The 23,017-nt window shown below is 34.4% G+C and overlaps 1 protein-coding gene and 1 long non-coding RNA gene across 6 annotated transcripts in view; one reads left to right on the forward strand and one right to left on the reverse strand.

Annotated features, from left to right (window-relative positions):
- NEGR1 (neuronal growth regulator 1) overlaps positions 1-23,017 on the forward strand; it is a 788,184-nt gene that overhangs the window by 665,730 nt on the left and 99,437 nt on the right. The window contains exon 7 of one of the 5 annotated variants that reach the window (XM_054691008.1): positions 14,558-14,599. The exons of 3 other annotated variants lie outside the window; for them this stretch is intronic. In XM_054691008.1, the coding sequence (XP_054546983.1) occupies positions 14,558-14,599 (42 nt within the window). Of the gene's footprint in view, positions 1-14,557; positions 16,601-23,017 lie in introns of those variants that run through there. One more of the 5 variants, XM_054691006.1, reaches the window with a different exon arrangement.
- LOC129145104 (uncharacterized) lies at positions 2,746-9,919 on the reverse strand. The gene is made up of 3 exons (XR_008550172.1): positions 9,854-9,919; positions 4,056-4,130; positions 2,746-2,963 (listed from the first exon to the last, which is right to left on the reverse strand). It is a non-coding gene; the product is annotated as an uncharacterized LOC129145104 (long non-coding RNA).

Genomic DNA, 23,017 nt, shown 5'->3' on the forward strand with positions numbered 1-23,017 from the left:
AGTTTCTAGGTTGTTCTACCTCATTCATGAGATTGCAGTCAAGGTAAAAACTGAGGTTTGATGAGTCTGGAATATTTGCTTCCTAGATGACTCAGAGATCCTAGGCGCTTGCCATGTGGGATATTTCATAAACCTGCTCAGTGCATGTACTTTTCCAAACTATGTTAAGGGCATGTAGGCAGTGGACCAAGAACCTAAGATGGAAGCTACAGTGTTGATTAGTTTTTTGTTTTTTTTTTTTTTTAACTAGGGCAAAGTGACATACCATCACCAATACATGAAATGTGTGTTGGTCAAACACACCAATACTGGTACCGTGAAGTGAATACTAGCAGGCCAGAATCAGTGGAGGCCATCTAGAAGACTGATCAACCACAGGGTTTAGAGCTACAGCAGAACTGGCAAAGCAGGGCTCATCCCTGCTCATCTTTTTTCTTCCATTGGGTAAAAACAATGTACTTGTAATTTCCATTTCTATCTGGGAACATGTCAATATGGAAGAATATCCTATTATTAATCCTGCAGGTGTTTTTTGTTTTTAATTTTTGTATGTCTTTAATTATCTTTCACCTCATATTTCTCTTTCTGTGATGGACCACCCTTGATTCTTCTTCAAGAGCTATTAAAGCTGCAAAACAATGAGTCCAGTTTCTAGAAGACCTCTTCACAAATTGGAAGGAAATAATGATAGACTATGAATGGTTGAAATAGGCTATCCCCTTTCCAGTGACTTTGCTAAATTGAAAAATACACATGTACTCACTTCCAATTAATAACCTCCTAACAAATACTTCTCAGTCCATTGTCTCTGTCTCCTGAGAGATGAACAAGTTAGATGGACAGTATCAAAACCATAACGGATTATCACTTTTTTAATTTTTTTTATTTTTATATTCCCCATACAATTGCACCCCCCTTATTTTGACCCATCCCCCCATAGTGTGTCTCTGGTTCATAGTCGTTTGTTGATTTTGAATTTTTTCTTTCTTATAGTTATTCTTTTTCCTGCTCCCTTATTTAGGTTTTCTAGATTCCTGCTATGAGTGAGACTATCCGGTATTTTTCTTTTTTTTTTTTTAAGATTTACCTATTTATGCATACAAGAACTGTGGTACAGGGCAGAGATGTGGGGGGGGTGAGAGGAACACCAGAGACAAGTGGGGAACAGAACAGGCAGACTGAAACACACTGCTGAGGGGAGCAGCAGGCAGGTCAGGAGAGGTCCACTGCACCATGTGGGTAGCTCCCTGGCTGGGGATCGAACTTTTGCTGCAGTGGCTATGGATAGCTTCATAGGTTGAGTCTTAACCTCTTGTGCCACCAGGAAGGCCCAGGACTATCACTTTAAATACACAGTGAAATGAGAATTCAAAGAGATACCCAAATGAGAAGACTAGAAGAGATATTCATAAAGAATTTGTCCATTTCTTTAACCCAATGAAAACATCAAAAATGTAAAAAAAAAAAAAAAAAAAACCATTCTGGGAGAAAAGAAAGTTGGTACATATAGTTACTGGTCATAATTGAAAACTTATTTTAAGGATAAAGTGGATAAAATAAAAGCAACTTTAATAGTGATAAGATTGTGAAACCAACTTGCCAGAATCCCTCTAGCTTTTTGCTGCATTCTAGTCCACATGGCTTATTGATAAGTAGTTATAAATGATTCTCAGAGACACCAACCAATAGGGCATTTCTTTATATAGAAAACCGATCATTGTCAATGTAGATCTTATTTCATATTACATGTATTCCTTAAGTTCTGAGGCTCTCTTTTTCACCCAGTTACATACGGTAACTCCTTACCCAATATTTTCTAATATCTGTGTATTTTGTAAGGCTTATGTGTTAAGGATGCAGATGCTAGAGTCCATTCACTCTGGATTTGAGTTCCTGCTATGTCACTTAACTTCCTATAGCCTTGGACAAGTGATTGAATGTTTCTATGAAGAGTTTTCTCTTTAATAGTGGGATAACAATAATAATATCCACTTCCCTAGATTGTTATGAGAATTGAAAGGGTTAATGTGTATGAAACATTCAGCATATTGCCTAGCATGTATTCAATACATATATGCTCCTAATATCACCACCTTTAAGAACACATTTCCCTTCTTTCGTATTTGGTAACTATTTATGTTTGTTACATGTTAATCCTTTTTAAATTTTATTTATTTTCTTCCACTCAAAGTGAGCTCTGTACTATTATCTTTGTACCCTCAGCACATAGCATAATACTTGGCATAGAGTAGGTACTCAGTCAACTTGTAAACAGATTAATTAATAATTAACAGATAAATGAAGTGATTTCCTTCTTCATTATCAAATCTTCATTTTACCCTCTATTTAATGAATGAACAATTTTGGAAATTGTGTTTTCCATAGGCATTCCTTATTTATTTGGATTAGAGAAAAGATTAGTCAGATTAGTCAATTTGCCTTTCTTTACATTACAGCCAAATCTAGTCACACTTGTGACTGAAGAGGCATTATATTTTTTAATCTTAAGTAAAGGATTACATTTCCATTTGGTACTTTACCTCTTAAATGCTTATCAGACCCAGATTCCTCTTCACAAATATGGCTCTTTGATCCATATATTATTAATATATTCAATTTAGATTGTATCACACGTATCGTATACTCAGGTTGATAATTTCATGGAAAGGAAAGAATCAAATGATGCCAAAATTTTTAAAAATTAGGAAAAATGAAACATGACAGAAGGCTATCCATAAAATTTGGTTTTAAAAGGGATCAACACACTAAAACCAGCAAAGGGCATTGGCTTCCAAAGAAGCCTAATCATCCAAGCTAGGATAGTTCTGGTGAGATTTTCTTTTCCACAAAACTTGTTTGATGGTTGCCATGGAAGTCAGCAAAACACAAAAGCAAACTCCTGAAAAGCGAGGGCCCTATGCACCATGCATCCATCTGATAAGCTCACAGCACTTCTGTTCCTCCTACAGATAGGTAAAGGCAGAAAAGCAGATCCTGATATTAGGTTTTTGCATTCAGCTGCCGTTTCTACAACCAAATGGGACCCCACATCTGAAGCCACTTCTCCCTCCTAGACTAGCCTTCTTCATCAAGGCAAAGATACTTTCTCTTTCTGAATTCTGTTACATCTCTGGCATCTAACAGCACTTATACTGTAATAACTAATAATCTTAGCAGCATGAAGTAATGAATGAATTACTTCCAATGGAGCCAGCAGCCCGTCAGCTGTTAATGCAGACAACTGGACCTGGCAGTCAGAAAACCTGAATTCTGAGTTTTCATCCCAACTAGCATTGTGGCGACTGACATGTTATTCCATCTCTTTTCACTCTCTTCTCTACTTTTTGAGTGAAAAAACAGCCCTAGAGAGGTTAGATACCTTGCCTAGGACTATAGAGTGAACAGTCACAGAGCCAGGATGGGTTTCCAAGTCTTTATTCTTCCTACTATAACTTGCTGTGTTCTTGTAAAGTAATTATAAACTGTACTCATTTATACCCTCAGACTCCCTCCCATTCAATGACCCTATAGCCTTCCATCATGGACTGTATTAGATTGAAGATAATCATAATTGTAATATTTACTATGTAACATGTAAACCATGTAATTATTTGTTGTATTAATAGTAATTGCTAACTTTTTAAGTGTTTATTATGTGACAGGCACTGTGCTAAAACCTTTACCAAAATTATTTCATTTTCACAATCACCTTATGGGCAATTTGTTATTTTTGCCATTTCATAGATGGATAAATAGAAGTATAAAGAAGGTATTTAATACAGTGTTACTACTGTGAGAGAGAGAAAAGGAATAGATTTTACTCTCCCCATATTTCTAGTGACAAGTAGGACTCAAAGCATTTATTGTTCAAAACTACTGAACTCTTGTATCTAAAATCAAGTTTTTCACTCTAAGCATGGATTTTTTTTCCCCTGTCATCCATTGCCTTCAGATACTTTTAATGCAAAACTATTGCTAATTAGGCAAACAAAGAAACCCACTTTAAATTATTTTGATAAATTAACATTAAACAAATAAGTCACTGAAAACCTTACCACTGTTTCAGAAAATGGTAGCAACATTTAGTGAGCAGGAAGGGAAAGCATACTCATTCAAAGAAGCTTGAGCTACTGAGAGATAAGACAATATGTAGATTAGGTTGGTTTCTGACAGTTACCTCTGTAGGTGCCTAGTTCTCTGATAATGCTATGGCGAACAAAAAAGTCAGAATACAAATAATGCTAAGCAATTGCCTTGACCTCATAAGACACCTAAAACCTAATGTGATTTTAAAAGCTAAAAATTTTATCCAACTTAACTAACAGGTGCTATATTCTAGATTTGTTTCCCAAGAGTTTAATTTTGTATGCATAACTTGCTTTACTGAAATGTATAATTTGCGTGTAAAAATCATCCATAACTAATGCTCAAATTTTGAACTTAAATTGTTTCTGAATCTATTAAAGATTTCAATATTAATAACATGTACTTGAAGGTCCAGACCATGCAAAAATTAGACTCATTGAGCTTAAACCAGTTTGTGCTCTAAAACCACGCTTGACTGAAATCATATATTATTATTTTACGTATGTACAGTAAATTGTGTGATTAGGACATTTTATGTCCAAATAATCATAGCCTGCTGCTTTTTCTTTCTTTGTGATAATTAAACATTTGGTATTTATATAACAGGAGAATAAACGGAAAAATTATGATATCAGGGTAGCAAGTATCTTGGTCAGCCATACTGTACTATTTCATTTTATATAAGTTACTGTTTTAATATTGCCTAATTTTTTTAACCTTAAAAAATGGTGTTAATATGCAAGTGACTCTGAAACTCCTGTTTGGACTCCGGAATGCAACACCTCTCATTTGGGGAACATATTCAAACTGTACAGTTAAGGTGTTTGGTCAGTGTCTGTGAGTTACTACTCTCCATGAATCCTCCTGTTCCAACAGACCTTGTAGAATTGTCACACTTGTATGACATGTCTGTCTGTACAATACCCTAATAAAGACATTCACATAAGAGGAGATGCACCCACACATATATGCAATTGTACATTCATAGCCAGAATGTTCCAGGCATCATGAATACAATAGCAAAATAGGTAAAGTTCCTGCCTTTGTGAAACTTATGCTCTAATGAGAAATACAGGAAATAAAAAAAATTGTTTACCATGTTTTGTATATTCATACCATGTAGCACATATATGTGCTTATATATATAAATGCAGACATGCACATGTATATATCCACTTTACACTTGATTATGCAGGTATATACACATTTATACTTCTTCAAATCATCTTAAGACAAAGTAGTGTGTTTTCCCAAAGTCCAATATATTCCAGAGTTGGTTGTGTCAAACACTGACACCAAGTAAAATTGCTTGTGGAGACTTTGATCTTCAGTCATTTATTTCCTTGCCTTATGGAATTATGAGGACTCACTCTTATGACAGGAATAAAATTATGATATACCCTACACTTGTGCATTACTAAACAGACTTGGCTTGCTTTGATTTGTCATATTTAGAGTAATATTGTTGGGTGTAGCATTACAAAGTTGTCTGTCATCCTTATTGTTCTGCATTGGGAGTGAAAAGAGAACTCCTAATTCCATCTCCGTGATTCATTACCCCTATGATCTGAGCACATCACTTGTGTGTCTGGGCCTCATTTTGTTCATCTGTTAGATAAACTGTGAGATAAGAACAGCCTATATGATTTCCCCAGGCTGTATCATCTCTAGTTCTAAATGGAATCATGGTGATATCCCGTTATTCAGAAAGCACATCATAACATACCCTCGACATTTCATATTCACAAGAGCATTGCCCAGTGGAGACTATGTTGTAACTACACTCATGGCTAGCAGTCTCACACTAGTAATACACCCAGATGACATCCCCTTCTGTCGTCGTCTGTCACCAGCTTAGACAAAGCACATAATTCAAATATGGAAAGTAAAGTTTAGTATGTCAGATCGCAGAGGGATTTTCCCTAATCATGTATTATAATCACATGATAGATTCCCTTCCTACATGTTCCTAAAGTATCTGTATTTATTTTTTGTAGTTTTTACCACAGTCTATATTATATAATTATTTTTCTTCTATTTATTTTCAAGCTCTTACAAATTCATTTCTCTGTAAAATATATTGTAAGAATATGCACAAAAGGTGTGCTGAGGACAGAATTAGTAACTCCAAAATAAACTAGTCTGTCAGTGCCTTAACAATCAAGTAGTTCTTATTTAGGAAGTATCTATGGTCTCCTCTCAAGGCTTTGGCCCTTAGGATTTGGTATTTTTCCTTAGCTGAGCCAATAATAAAGTTGCTCATTGGCAGGCCTGACTTTCTGCTAGCATTGGTATCCCAGAAAGCTGTATCATTGCCACTTGACTTCAGACAGCATTGGGACAACAGCAATAACATGTAGTCTGCCAGTCTGTTCTTTTCCTGCTGTTCCATATTGAGCCTGGCCTTATACAAGTGGCTCACAGAAGCTGCACATATGAGAGTGTGTCACTTTGGTGCCTGTAATGGTTATCTGATAACATCCTTTATTGTCAAAGAGTTTGCCATTGTAGACACCACACACTGGGCCAACAGGTAGGCTCACATAACATATCTTCAGTGGAGTCAATATTTGAGAGACATTTGCCACCATCCTTAAATTGCCTTGATATGACTAGTTATCAGTTTCTTTATTACTCAGTTGTTTAGAAATATATTGCCCAAATAAGAGGCAGGAATAGCTAGAGATTAAGATCTTTCTTTCATCTCAGAGAGGACGGACACAAAAAATGGCATCTTCCTATCCTATTCAGTATGCTATATGTGGCATCTTGCATATTCATTTTAAGGAACTCATCTTACCTATAATCATTACCTTGTGATATATCTCATATATAGTATGTGGTAGAGATCTGAATCTATTTCTGTGTAACTCCAGTCATATTAAAATATACCTCATATGGCTATGTCTTAGAACTAGAGTTGATGTGAATTAAACAGAATCCCTTTTAGATTCATTCTGCCAAACTGATGATTAATGTGCTAATGAAGTGAAATGGGTAGCTTATCATCTGGTCACTTGCCAACTCCTTGGAGATCTCTGTGTCAACAACAAAAACAATAACAATAACAACAAAAAAAAAAACAACAGAGAAAATCACTGATAGTCATTCCTCTATACAGTCCCACATGGGAAGAATTGAAAAGTGCTCACAGGTTGCAATTCAGTGTTGATAAAATTAGGATTTTCTGTGTTTAAGACAATAAATAATCCAATTATTAATTACCAGGGGTCTCAGTCCTGCATTTCTTTGCATGACATAAATACAATCAACTTTTGCAAATATATCCATGGCTAATACTCTCTCTTTTTTTTTTTTTTAAGATTTATTCCTTTGTTGCAAGATTTTTTTTTTTTTTTTTTGCATAGAACTGGGTGTAGGCCAGAGGTGTGGGGTGGAAGGGGTGGTTAAGAGGATTCACTAGAGACACAATGGATAGCAGAACAGGCAGATTTACTGAAATACACTGGTAAGGGGAGCAGCAGGTGAAGCAGGGGAGGTCTGCTGTGCCATGTGGCCGTGTGTGTTAGCTCCCTGGCAGGGATTGAACCCAGGCCACTTTGCCAGGGGCATTAAGGTATTAGCATTAAAACTTAACCCCGAGGCCACCAGGGAGGCCCCAGCACTCTTCTTTTTGATACTTGTTGTATCTTTAACTGCTTTACCTGCATTTTGGTTTTTATCCTAATTTGTTTTAGAAAGGAAACCAATTGTGTTAGCTGAAGGCTTAGGCATTTATTCTTCTGGATATTGGGAGGCATATTTCAGAAATAACACCACACTCATCAGACATTTTCTAGAAGTCATCTCTACAATGATGAAAATAGTGTTTATCATCAGAGTGCCATATGAACTAGTCACTAAAATCCAAAATTCTTCAGTGGTCTTTCGCATCTGTGTTATATTTTCTGAAAATTGGTAGTTTACTTAGAGGTGCTTTACAAACATTTCAGTCCATACTAATCCATAGTATAAACCAAAGTTCTTCCAGAATAATTCAACATCTTATCTAGTAGAGAAATACATTAAAGAAACTATAAGTATAGAAAGCTTTAATAATAATATTAAGCTAATCAATGTACATTAAATGAATGACTTTGTACAACATTCTTCTCACTCATAACAGAAATGGATTTGGGTCAACTGAGAGGATTTTTTTTTTTATTCAAAGAAGTAGTTTTGACCAAGATTAAGTGTAGCAAAATTTATTTTTTATACATTTTAATTGAATTATTGTTGGGATACCCCAATTTGGTATTAACACAGTAGTGCACCCACCACCAACTCACCCATATTCCACCACCACACATCATTGTGCTTCCCTCTTTGTTCTTACCCCTCCCCTGTATACTCCCCACCTAGATACTTCTGTTCCATAGTCAGCTATCAAGGTTTAAGATATAGCAATATTTATAGTGCCCCACAATATATACAGGAAGATAATAGACATGCATCTATTCTTTTTTTATTATAAAGATTTATTTATTTATGCATACAAGAGCTTGGGTACAGGCCAGAGATGCAGGGGGTGAGCAGATTCACCAGAGACAGAGCTGGGAACAGAACAGGCAGATTGACTGAAATACACTGCTGAGGGGGGCAGCGGGGGAGACACAAGAGGTCTTTGCCATGTGGGTTGCTCCCTGGTGGTCCGGGGATGGAACTCGTGATGCAGAGGCTGTGGATTGCTTCATAGTGCACCACCAGGGAGGCCCCATGCATCTATTCTTAGTTTGGATATAGGGTTTTGTCTTCAAATGGATCCTTTGGATATATGCACATAGAGAGATATTTACTGCAACCCTATAATTCTTATGTCTTGGTGAATTCTCCTTTACCCTATCACATACACATCACATTCAAACAGCTGCCAGTAGCATATTCTACCACTAAGCACAAAAGCACCTTCTGAAAAAGAAATGCAGAATAATCTTGAACACTAGTAAAAATTACAGTAAAATTTTCATAGTTCAATGCCGCTATTGTTGACATGTAGATTTTCCCTTGTAAACATTTGAAAACATTTTTGCATTCTTTTTTATTAATAAAAGTAGTTTTCTTGAGGGAGAAGTATTTACTTGTAAGGTTGAATGATATGATAGTCATTTATAGTACCGTGAAGTGTTGATAGTGCCATCAGGGTTATAAGGTCACTTATAATAATTTGAATTAGAAAATAAGGTGACTATGATAGAACCAGAATTATTTGCCTGACAGTCACAATGCTAAGTGGCTTGTATGCAGAACTCAATTGCCTTTACTATAATGCTGAGTGGTAGCTATTATTATCTTAACTTTATTAAATGCAGAAACTTTTGCATGTTTGGAGCTTCTAATTATTAGACACAGACTTGGTCTAAAATAGGTTTCCTCCAGAACCTGTACTACTAACCACTGTGCTAAAGCAACTTTCAAAAAACCAACATGTGATAGAAATTTTAAAAATCCAGTGAAGTATGTGGGACAACTGTCATAACTTAATTGTACATCAGAAAAGTGAAATCCAGAGTTTGGGTTATACTTGCACATTTCAGGTTCGCCAAGGGGATCGAAACAGCCTTCTGACTGCCAAGACAGTGTTGTCTGTATCACTGTGTCACTGACATCAGCTACAACAACATGTTTACATATCATGTATTTCTTCTCTTGAGGCAACACTCTGGTTACTAAGTTAACCTCTCTGCACAAAATCTCTGCTATCCCAGTGCCCTAAAAGGTTTGACATATACTTTATTGACCTCCCGTGAAGGTAAAAATGAAAAGTTACCATCTCTGATTTCTGTGTCCAAGTTTGCTCATGGTTTGTCTTCTGTGGTTTCCATAACACTAGCCTTGCTCATTCCAGAACAATGCCCTCTTCATTCCACCAAAAGAATGACATCACTTCCACTCTTCAGTGATTGGGAGTCAGAGATTTCAGAAGAAACCCTGGCAACCAAAAAGATTGATTTCTGCCATGTCTCAACACACAATCATGTTATCTCTCAACAGTCTAAAAAGATAACTCCACACATCATGGCTGTATTATAACATAAAGATAAAATAGCAATCGACCTTCCAAAATGCATCGAAATAAAGAGGTTCAATACTGAACAATTCTTAACAATATAACGTGTGTGCAAAGTTGCACAAGAATAATAGGGTCTATAGAAAGGGTCCTTACAAATGACTCCTTCCTTGTAACACACTCCATTTCCTCAATACATTGTTTTTAATACCGTTTCTTTCTATCCTTGCCAAAATGACATTTACTAACGAAGCAGAATCTTGTTTTACACGACACTTCATTTTTCCATATAACTGTTGAAAATGTCTGTCTTGGTGAACTTCTCTTCACCTCTGTTTTATGTACAATTAAAATTATCCCTTTGCTAAGGTCATTCCCCACAGCAATCCAATTGCCCACAGTGATGTATTCTGCCATTAACCTTGGAGTACTCACTCTGATTCTCCACATAATGAGACACATAAGAAAATCTCAGTGAGAACTTTTATTGTGGTTCATCAGGAGAGCCCACTTGGCACCTTCTGAAGAATATTTCACTGCCTACAAGTTGATTACTACAACAAGGGAACAGCTCAAATCTGATCCATATAAAAACAACTAATGCTCTTGAAAGTGAAGCAATCTCTCAAACTACTGTGTTAACAGAGTGCAAGTTTACATGTTCAAGATTTTTATTTGACTGTGTAATCTGGTTATGATACATCCTCTGAGCTATTTGGAGAACTGTCCCTTTATGGCATCAAGCCTTATCCAGAAGCAAACAGCTATATTTGGTGTGGCAGAGAATAAGATAACAAAATTGGAAAATCATGTGTTACAAACTCTTATCTCCATGCAGTGTCCCCTTTTATAACAGCCTCAAGAAATTAACATTGAATTCATCACTTTCATTTTTAGTGATAGAAGTCATTCACTATTAGTCACCGCTAATAAAAAGACCTTTATTGGAAAAGCTAGAATTAGAGAAAAATTGTAAGACCCTTTTAGAGGAATGCCCCATTTAAGTAATTGCAGAAATAATGAAAGAGTATTTATTCTGGAATGTGAGAAAATGAGTGCTAAGATATCCTTGCATAACATCTCATTTCTATTCTTTACTAGCTGTGTTACTGTGAGCAAAATAATAACCTCTCTGTGTACTAGTATCTCATCTATAAAGGGGAATTAATTATAGTATGAGCCTCATTGGGGGAAGGAACTGAGTTAATGTGTATAATTGTGTCTTGCCCATAGCAAGGGTTCAAGAAATGTCAGCAATTGTGATTAATATAATGATTACTATTATAATAGGTACTCAGAAAGTAGTTTCTGAAAAATTAAATTTATGTCTGAACAGTATAAGGATGTCTAGTATTGAATCTAGTCAGATTCAGCAATTAGTCTGTATTTTCTCATTAATAAAATACTGTTTTATAAAAAAAAAAGTGGCCTATAATGAATTAGTGGGATCATTGTAATTTGGAAATATAGGGGAAAACATTTAATTTTTAAGAAACCTCTGTCTATGTTAATAATACAGGCCTGCAATTTGGCACGAAAGTCAAATTTTAAAATTGAAGTATACCTGTTCTTTATAAAAATTGTGAGATCTTGATCTTTAAATGTCTACTCTTACTTAAATTGGAACTGTTAAAAATACCTTAGATCCTATACTTTTCTTCCAAAAGTCAATATGACCCCCAAATAATTACCCAAAATATATTACAATATACTAACCTTTTATATTTGGAGAACATAAATGTCCACATTATAGGTAGAATTTTATTTTCTATATAATTTCAAATACAGTTTTCTCCATCTTTGCTTCTCCTTCATAAAATGAAACCTCTTCAAATCCTACATTCATTAATTTTCTCTTAATAGATTCAGATACTAATTTTTCCATTTTGCTTTGATCAGTTTTAGCTATTAACTGCTATTCACTCTCAGTTGTTTATGTGAAATATCTTTAATGCTACAAATTAAGAGCTTTTTTTCTAATTTCCATAAATGAGGACACTGGGGGTGAAGTTGAAGAGATTAACTTATTCAACATCATGCTGCTGAAAGACATTTAATCCAATTTCATCTGGGCCTTTCTTATGTCAGTTCTTATGTCAAAGAAACTAGCTGACTCTCCTCATCTACAATTATCTACAATTCTCAGCACCATCTTTTCCCAAACCCTGTGCTTTGAATTTACTCCTCTAGGTTCTCTTCTGCTTCATGCACATCCAGCCCCAAATGTGACCCCTACTTTTAATAATCTGAATCTCAAATTTAATCAACCTCACTGGTCCTAATTCTTGACTTGTATAAAATTACCTCACAATAAATTATTTAATGTATCTTGACCTATATGATACAAAAAAAAAAAATTGGGGTTGACTGTGAAACTAACATTGTGGTATGGATCCTATATACAACATAATTTTTCATGTACTAAATCTCTGCCTTCTTTTAAAAGCCCTTTCTACAAGGAAATGTGACTTTACACAAGCAATTTGTTTTCTCTATAATTTCAAATGCTCATAATTTTCTCCATCTTTGCTTCTACCTCATATAATTAAACGTCTCCAAATCCTAACACTCATTAATTTTCTCTGATAGATTCATATACTATTTTTTTCCATTTGCCTTACCGGTTATATTTATGAACTGCAGGTACAATGAAGAACTAGGTTCAGTGCGATAAATATTTGTTTCTATCATCCTTGCATTGAGATGAAGTTGTAGTTGTATGTCACACCACCTTTTTCAGTGAACTGCCAAATCAGCATTGAAAACTCAAAATGGTGGAAGCCAAACAGTTGAAGAAATTGAAGTTCAAATGTTCAAATAGCAAATATAGTCCACTCTTCACTGTACTATTAAATTTGAACCTTTACTGTTAAAATGAACAAATATTCTGATTCAGTACCTACCTTTCTAGCCATTTGTTTTCATTTCTCTTTGGAATTATAAAATTCTGTCATTTGAATATGCACTTTTAGCATGTATTATTGAGATTTACTATATAGCATTTAAGTAACTTTAACATAAATTTTCAATCACTTTCAAGGAGCTTTTATAAATTTAAAAACCTATTAGTATAAAAATATATCAGAGTTTATATCAATGCAACAAAAGAATCACTCTAAATTAGAATAGCATTTCTCTGATATGATGTTTTATTTCAAATGTTAATTTTCTATAAATAATAGAACACCATATCATATTGTCAGATACATTACTGGACTTTTGAATTTTTAATTGTAGCTTGTTAGCTGACTAATTTTGCTGTTTGAGAATGCCTCTTTTCAAAATTTATATTCCTTGCCCCAGATCTCTTGTAACTTGGACCATGAGCCTTGTCAGTTATCCTGAATATCTTGATGATCCATTGGCCCAAAACAGTCAGAACAGGAGCCAGAGATTCAGCCCCGCCATAGCCTGGGACATATACAAGCCTTAGAAAAAGGCAATCCTTGCTCAGAGACAAGAACGCGCGTATGAGTCTCTGCTTTTACCTCATACAGCTACACATATTGTATTTGGTTCTAAGAATTTAGATTTTTTATGTATAATTTAGGACATACTTATCAGTTAAATTAATTAGTGCTGAAATAAATCTTCCAGGTCACTACATTATTAGAGTTACCCAAAAATGCCATGATTTCTAGATATTTGCGTTCTTCCTCATTAAAATTGTTCAAATACTTTAAGATTGCTATGACCACCACCATATAATACATGAAAAGAAAAAGCCATACTAAAACATAAGTTAAAAATGGAAATCTTGAAAGTGCATGCATAATTTAAAAGGCCATAGAGTTTACTATTTGTTGGATTGTTACCCTTTAATTCTTCCTAGGCTATAGCCAGCAGTGCCTTCAAGACAGGATATTTCACATAATTCAAAATGTGTACATGTTTATGTATATGTGTGTGGGGTATGTCTGTGTTTACTTTTTACATCAAAACAGATATAACTGTAAGTAGCCAAGTTCTATAGATAAGCTTGTAAAAGATGAGATTTATCTTCGAAAGGACAGACTGAGATCATTTAAATTTTACCCATGATGTTATTTTAGTCTTTATTAAGCAGCAACACTTGATTGAATGACTAGAGGAACTAGCATAACTCTCTCATTAAAAGACAATCTACATGACTTTTGTATTTTATTGAAGTACTTTGTTGAAAACTGCTGAGAACTCTAAGGGCAGGTCCTTAACTTTAGCAAAATATAACTCAAGGCTATAGATTAGAATGTGGAAAGGACTCCTAAATGTTGGTACAGATTTAATATCAAAGAGAGTGATGGGATGTTGTGTAAACCTCATAGACTGGACTTTGTTCAAAGGTTTTCATGGTCAGGGAAGCCTTCAAATGAAAGACCACCTGTGTATATGTTGCATGACTGTTGATTGTCTCATGAGTGTTTGTCTTTATGTATGATTAATACACAAAATGTTTTTCTTTTCTTTCCTTTTCCCTTTTTGTAGAAATTATTGAGCCTACTACCTCTAGTCCTGTCACAAGTCCAGGTCAGTATCCACATACATTCACAAAGTATGTCTGGGTACTTTTTCCATTAAACAAGACCTCTGCATCATCAAAGAAATTAACCAAGTTGAATATAGGCCGCATGCTCGCGGCATTGTCTGTTACTTGTCCTCGTCTATCTGTGATTTGTCCTCCCTTTGGATTTTGTGATCTGACCCTGATTGAGGCTAACATCTTTCGCTTCATTCTTTAGGTATTATGCAGTAAATCTGTGTCACATTGTGGAATAGTTGCAAGGTGATTAGCTTCTGCAGTATCTTTGCAGACAGCTAGAGAATTTACAAGGTTTTCTGAACAGATATTTTAAAACTTTTTATTTCAGTTTGGTATTTCATTATTACAAAATCATTATAAAACAGAACATCATTTAGCACTTCTAAAGGGAGCAATAGCTGGGGGAAAACCTATACTTCTACTCTTAGAATATTATAGTGGGAGATTTTGGTCTCTTGAAACTGTCAAGTCAAAGGACTGATTTCAATTGTGTTTTATTTTCAGATAGTTCCTAATTCAGCCAGAAATACTCAGTCTGAAAAGATAGGCCATTGCTATAAGTGTGTTTTTAAGCGTTGTTTTCAACTGAAAACATTTCTGGGTGACATGAAATCAAGATAAAAGCTATTGATATTAGAAACAGCCTTTATCTTGTTATATAGGAATTTAGCAGTTCATTTTGAATGTTGGCTGCTGGCTATTTAAAGAAGAAAGTGGAACTGTTGAAGTTATTTAGCTTTGAAAAGTTTATAGGGATTTCTTCTAACTGCTGAGTTAAAGGATTTGTTGATGCTGCCAACCCAAAAAGAGGTATAAGTTGGTTAAATAGTTGTTTCTCCTCTCATTCCAGAAATGGCTCTAAATTTTAGTCTAAAACAGGATTTGCTGATCTGAGAAACTGAGTGTCTTAGAAATGAAAAAAAAAATTATATCTCAAATTGTAATCAATCAAAAAATGCTTAAAATTACTTTAGATGATTATGAATTACCCCCTCCCCCTACATGAAACAAGTTTTAGCATGTCTATGACTATGTATTTAAAGAATCTCATAATATAACACTTTTTGGTCAAATTATAGAATACATTTTCATAACCTCTCAAACTGAAGCATATTGAGTAGTCTATTTTTAAATTATTTTCTACTTGATGCATACAAGGTTAAGTTATATGATTAACACCAGTTCCCCATTTGACATATAAGGTTAATAGTCTCCAAAATTTGAGTTATTTGAATCTAATTTCTCTCTTAACTTAGAAAAGACTCACTAAGTCTGATTCCTATATATGCCTATTGCCTCCCCAGAGCTATAGAACCTTAGGTCCAGGAGACATTGTAGAGTTAATAAATATTAGTAAACTTTTAATCTCTTTTTCCATCAATTTTAAAGAAGATTTTAAGTAATTTCCATATTGCTGTGTCACATAGTGGCATAGTGGACTGAAGTGAAGATTACATTAAGTATTTACTTTTTTTGTAATGCATTGTCCTAATTATTGGATGAAGTTTTCATAATTTAAAAGGATAGATAATCTTCCATATCTATTCATGTAAAGAAAAGTGAGATACAAGATATTTTAAGAAGTAGTGTCTGGTGACATTCAGTAACAATGTTTTTAGACTTTATGCCTTTGCAGAAAGTTTTGTTGGAGACAGGTATAAAAGACACTTTTTCAGTAGCCCATATATATCAAAGTTTTTTATCAGTGGTATGGACTCTTACAAAAAACATTCACTTCCTAAAGCAAACAAAGAAATTGCCTCTGAAAATATTCCTATTTCTTCAAACAATGTATATAGCATTGAATATGGACACTGGAGTCAATGAAGCTCTGCTACCTTTTAGACAAGTACAGACTTTATCAAGTTAATGTTTCTATGCCTCAGATTCTTCATTTTGAAAATGATATTGCGTAATATTAACACATATCACATAAGGTAATTATGAATCTTAAGAAGTCAGTATTAATAAAGCACCTGTAAGAGTGCCCATTACGTAGTATAATCAAAATGCATGTTCATATTTGATAAAAATATACATATGCATATTATATACATATATAACATATATATAGATATATTGAACTCATATACTGGTATGTGTGTATATATACATATATATGACTATATAGTCTCTCAAGTACTCTGAAAACTTATAATTTTTGTCACTGTTGCTATAATATCTAAAGCAACAACCCTTCAAATGATCAGCAGTAGACCCCAAATCACTTAATTCATTACTATGGATCTAATGCTATGAGTAAATGAAAAATAGTATAAAATTGAACTTCTTAGCATTACAATCTTTGAAAAATATAATGTGGGCTTTTGTAAAAAGAAAAATTGTGAAAGAATTAATAATATATGATGAGTTGGGCTGGGTTTAAAAAGAAAGGTGGAAAAACATACAGGTTTCATTGAAGCTCATTCCATATTAATTGTGAATTTGTTAAAAACCTGCAGAGATTAGTTTGGTTAGTCAGAGACTTAAAGAGCATGTGTTTTTAGTGTGATTTAAAGAGTGGTATAAATGATAAACAAAAGCTTTTAAAAGTATGTGCCGCCTACTGCACAAGATAAAAAAGAGAATTTGGCAATATATAACTCTAAAGAAAAGATCATTAAAGGTAGATGGGAAAATAATTTACCCTATAAATAAAGTCAAACTGTTAAAAGTCACAATCATTTAAAACAGAGCTTTAGAAACATTATCCAAATGAAAATTTTTACAGAAGTATTCAAAGTATAAAAAATACCAGATTTTCAAACTATTTCATTTACTGCTCTACAAAAGAGAATGTAAAATAACTCAAGACAGATCTCATATTTTGTAATATAACTGCCAGGGAGTTAAAGCAGAGATAAAGTGGGTATAGTTATAAAAATATTAGACACATTGAAAATATATTGAAGAAAGTGGATTTATATCATTTATGTCCGTAAGTTCTAAAGAAATGAAGAGCCTGAAGTCATAACTTATATTTTTATATATTCTTGACAAGTCAGAATCTATTTCAATTGAAGGGAATGAAAATTGAATTATTAACATCATTATTCAAGAAAAGGCCATGAAATATAGTTAGTAATAAGAACAAAAGAAAACTCTTCTTTGATCAGTCTCAGAGTTTCAAAGTTTGAAAGGTAAGGGACATTTTTCATGATGAATGAGATATGCAGTGAATTTGAAAATTTAAACTACTTTTATTGTGATTGCCATGCTAGACCTTGTATTATTCTGGGTAATGGTCATCAAGCTTAAAAATGCCTACCATTAAGCCAATAACAGCAGTATCCTATAAAAGCAACTTAACTATCTCCATTTAATCTCTATTTTGTCATCACTTTTGAAATTGATTTTGATATTAATATTTGACTTTTATTTGTTAAAGGATGGAAAGGAGATTAAGAGTAAAGGGTGAAGACCTTATTAACACCAAGTAATACTCTAAAACTTTATATTGGTTTGCTAATGCAGCCTGTCAAAGTACATTACACAAGTACTCTCTGCTTTGACTTTGTGCCCAACAAGTCAAGGCTAAAATTCCTAGTCTAGAATCAAAATTATAAACCCATATGTAATTCACAAGTTTACATGGAGCCTGAGAAGAATCTCATAGGTAATATTAGTGTGCTCAGTGAAATTCATTCGGAATAGGGAGGGGGCGAAAAGAAAAATCAAGTAATTACAAGATAACAATAAAAGATTGGATAATTTATCCATTTGTTTACTAAACAGGAAATATAAAAATCTCAGTTGCCTAGATTGAAGGCATACACCTGACTCTCCATGGATGGGTGGATGGGTGAATGAATGGGTAGATAATGAATTACAATCTTACATGTGGTTAATAGTGCTACAACATAAGAAATGTGAGAAAACTAGCAGACATTGAAAGGTAAGTCAGCTTGTAGAGTTTCTGTCAGGTCCCAAAAACTTTAAGATGCTTATTGAGCATCTGAATGTATCAAATACTACCTATGTTTAGAGATGCAAAATGACTGACAACTGTTGTTTTTCAACAGCCTCACATTCCAGTGAATGAAAGTCATGGAAACAGATGAAATTAATATAAAGCAACATGTGCTATAATAGAGATGAGTGTAATTGACTCTCAGAACTCTGGTCCCACCTAAAGAATGTCAGAAAAGACTTTCTTGAGGAAATTATTTTTGAATTTTGTAATTTAACTAGATATAAAAGCTATTCTATACAGAGAGTGCAGCATGGATAAGGGAATGAAAGCATAAAGCAGCAGAGTGTTTGAAAGCATCTCAAAAAAATTTCAGGAGTATTAATTTAGCAGTGAGTGCAGCAGGACAAAGGCAGTGGACAGCGTAAAATCATGAAGCTATAAAAAATGCTTAGAAGTTTAATCTAGTTAACCTTAGATATAGGCTGTTTATTAGGCTTCCTGTGTAACTCCTGAGGTTCAGGGTGAAGGATTAAATGATATGAGCAAGAATGGCATTTAAAAAGATAATGTTATAAGAGAGATGATGAAAGCCATGTATTGGAGAGTGATAGTAGCAAAGAGAAAATAGGACCAACTCAAAAATTATTTGGAAGGAAAATTTATGAGCGTCAAATAAGGGTAACTCCCACCTCTCTCCGTAGATAGTATAGACACAAACAAAGAGGGGAAATACTTCAAATGTCATGTTGTATGCCTTCAATTCTATCCTGTTGTTTGGGAAAGGATTCAATGTTTTGTTTTATTTAAAACATGGGGATAATTTAACTGTGTTTCGTAAATATAATTCTGTAAAATCAGAAATGTATGGAAGGGGGTGAGAAGACCTCAAGCAAAGTCTATGAAAGCACAATCCTTAGTTACAAATTTAGAGCTATCTCTTAGGAAAATGACTGCCTAAGTACAAACTTCTCTACAAGCTAGCAATGAGTTCCTGAAAAATAAGTATAATATCTGTGGCATTATTTCAATTTTTATTTTAAGGTTTGTGAGTTTTTACCTAATTTGAAACAATCAAGCTTCCATTATTCTCTGATTGTTAGAGTGTAAGGAATTTAAGAGAGCCTAGAATATATTTCAAATTTTAATTAATATGCCTGAATATAATGAATTCAGATATTAATTATAATTATCCATAATTAGTTGATTAATTTCCAGATAAAAGTATAGCAGAAAATCTATGATGCAATCTAGAATATGATGCTCCTTTTTTTTAAAGATGAGAAAAGTGGTATGCTCTGTACTCTCTGCTCTCACTTTATTTTTTTTCCCTTGGCATATCTGTAGCTCTGTCTCAAAATATCATTTTAAGCTATTGGTCTTTTACTTTACTCTGAACTCAAAATAAAGCACTACCAACATAAAATCAGTGCCTCAAAGTCAAATACCACACATATTAATAACAAATTTTAATATGTTAAATGATTGATATAGAGCAGAAGTATTAAGATTATTGATTACCACCATTCTGTTTTATGCACATAAAATAACACTGACCTATGAATGTGAGTTCCTAATAGTATTTACGAGGTGATACTAATACATTGTACTCTATCAGAAATTGAGGTGTTGTAGCACAATCATCAAAATACTTAATGCTTTGCTTTATATTTGGAAGTGTGTGTCATTTACACATTCAGGTTGTAAGATTCCTTTTAGAAGGAGGCAAGTATTTTATTTCTCCTTTTTAAAAAAAGATCTGCAGTGTCTGAAAGAGTGACTGGAACATCTGAACTTATTGCTTGGCTGAATAAATGAATGAGTGAATTGATATGAGAAGGAATTTAATGGGATGAAAAATATGAAGACTTAAAATGCATGCCTTACATTTTATATGAGAAATATAAACATGCATTATTCCAAGTCCAACACAAAGCCAAGATTTACATTAGGAAAGATTTCCCATAATTGATATGTTCAAAAAAGAAAAGAACCAAAGGCTAATAGAAAATAGAATTTGCGGGCCTCCCCTGGTGGCGCGGGCAGTTGAAGCTGTTTAGCAGCCACATTGTGAAGCTGTTAACAGCCTATGCAGCGTGGGTTCGACCAGCCGGCAAGGGTCCCACATGGCGAAGCAGTCCTCTCCTGTCTCGCCCGCTGCTCCCCTCAGCAGTGTATTTCGTCAGTCTGCCTGTTCTCTTCCCCGCTTTGTCTCTGGTGAATCTTCTCACCCTCCCGTGATTCTGGCCTGTACCCTGGTTCTTGTATAAATAAATAAATAAGTCTTTTAAAAAAAGAAAAAGAAAAAGAAAATAGAATTTGCTTCCAAAATCCCCATGAAAAAGGGGGACTTTCTTAGTCATCTAATCATTCCTGTTTAATAAATGGGAAAAGACAATTCTGTGTCCTAAACCCTGATTAGATTAATGTGGCAGTGTTGTATTTAAGAAGAAATGAAAGATTTTTTTAATGAAAGAATGATGAATGAAGGAATTAATGAATGATTTTCAAGGCATTTTAGTTTCCTATCACTGATGTAACAAATTATCACAAACATAGTGACTGACAACAGCCCAAATTGTTAGGAAGGCAAGAAATTCAAAATGAATGTCACTAGGCTAAAATCAAAGCGTGAGTAGGACTGCATTCTTTTCTGAAGGCTAAAGGGGAAAATCTGTTTACTTGGTTTTCCTAGCTTCTAGTGGCTGCCCATCTTCCATTGCTTATATTTTTTCCGTCTTGAAGCCAGCAATGGCTCTCTTAAGTCTTTCTCATATCACATCACTTTGTCACTTCTGTGTAACTCTTCCACATTTAAGGACCCTTATGATTATTTTGTGAGATGAGTAGGAGATTCTTTGGTTTGTTCTGAGAAAGAATTTAATAGAGTGTCCCCTTATAAGTGCACCGAAAATTTATTAAGAAACAGAACTTGCAAAGACATGAATGGGCAGTTCTTTGGAGCAAGAGGTTCATCTTGCCAGAGTAAGTGGTGCCCTTATATATTGTTCTTTGGTGGAATTTATTATTTTTGTAGAATTTATCACTTTGTGGAATTTATCACTTTAGGGTTGTTTGGGTTGGTTTTCTGTAACAACTGTTAATCCTCTTTACCCAACTCTGGTTCCTGGCCTTGTGAAACTTCCATCTTAATTATTCTTCTCTAAGCTTCCATTAGTTCATTGTACCCAACCAGATAATTCAGGATCATTTTGCCATTTTAAGGTCATTTATTTAACAAGCATAATTACATCCGCTACTTAAACTCACCTTTGCCAGTAATGTGATAAATTTACAGGTTCCAGGTATCAGGATGTGGACATTGTTGGAAGTCCATTATTCTCCCTACCACATTAGGTCATATAATTCCTTTTCTCTACAACTAGTATTTTCCTCAGAATCTACCAAATTAGGACCTCTCCTGGTGGCGCAGTGGTTGAGCACTGGGCTGCGAGGCTGCCCACAGCCTCAGCAGCGCCGGTTCGATCCCGGCCGCTAGCGAGGGTCCCACATGGCGCGCAGACCTCCACTGCCACACCCGCTTGCTCCCCTCAGCAGTGTATTTCTTCGTCAGTCTGCCTGTTCTGTTCCCCGCTCTGGCTCTGGTGAATTCTCTCACCCTCCCGCACTTCTGACTGTACCCAGTGCTTGTATAAATAAATAAATAAATCTTAAAAAAAAAAAAGAATCTACTAAATTAGGTAGATTTTGGTAATTCAGGTAATGAATTTGAGAATACAGGTTATTTAAACATTGAATTTTTAATTAAATGCTTATAAATCACCTATATTATTACAGAAAAGGTAAAAATATCTCATAAAGATTATATTATTCAGGCCACATTATTACCAAAAACTTTACAATATTTCATGAAACAAATGAGTTGGTATTGTATACACACACACACAAGCACACACACACACACCCCCACACACACAAAGATAAAAGAACTTTATGTAAATAAGTCCCAACCTGCCCACTCGTCAATTAGAGAAGGAATCTATACAGGAAAGAATCAGAAATGTTAGTAAATCTTGAAACAATTGGAGTTAATGACTTTTGGTGTAACAGTTATTAGTCTTTCAATAATACATGTGGGAAATGGTTCCTTTGTTCTTGGACACAGGATTCTATAAAAGCAGCAAGTACATGCTTGTTTGTAGGTATTCTAAATAGGAATGCACATATTTTAAGTTGACTTGAAGCCTGAAATAGTAAAACAGACAAAAGGGAAAAAATGTGCTTTTATGGAGATTGTATTTTTAGAAAAAAAGGGTAACATTGTTTAGAAGGTAAGCCTGCTAGTTTTTCTTTCTTCCACCACCATACCCCTCGGCCACAGAACACCTATTTCCTCAGGCAGTTCTCCCTGTTCCGAGCTTCTCATTGTCCTCAGACTCTGGGGCAGAGCTTATAATCCAAAATGAACACAGTTCAGCCAGTTGTCACTATTAGATGAGTTGTTAAATCAATACATGCTTGTGTGATAGTCTGT

The sequence above is a fragment of the Talpa occidentalis genome, unplaced genomic scaffold (assembly GCF_014898055.3).
Source record: "Talpa occidentalis isolate TD23 unplaced genomic scaffold, MPIMG_talOcc4v2.1 talOcc4.9, whole genome shotgun sequence".
Lineage (NCBI taxonomy): Eukaryota > Metazoa > Chordata > Mammalia > Eulipotyphla > Talpidae > Talpa > Talpa occidentalis.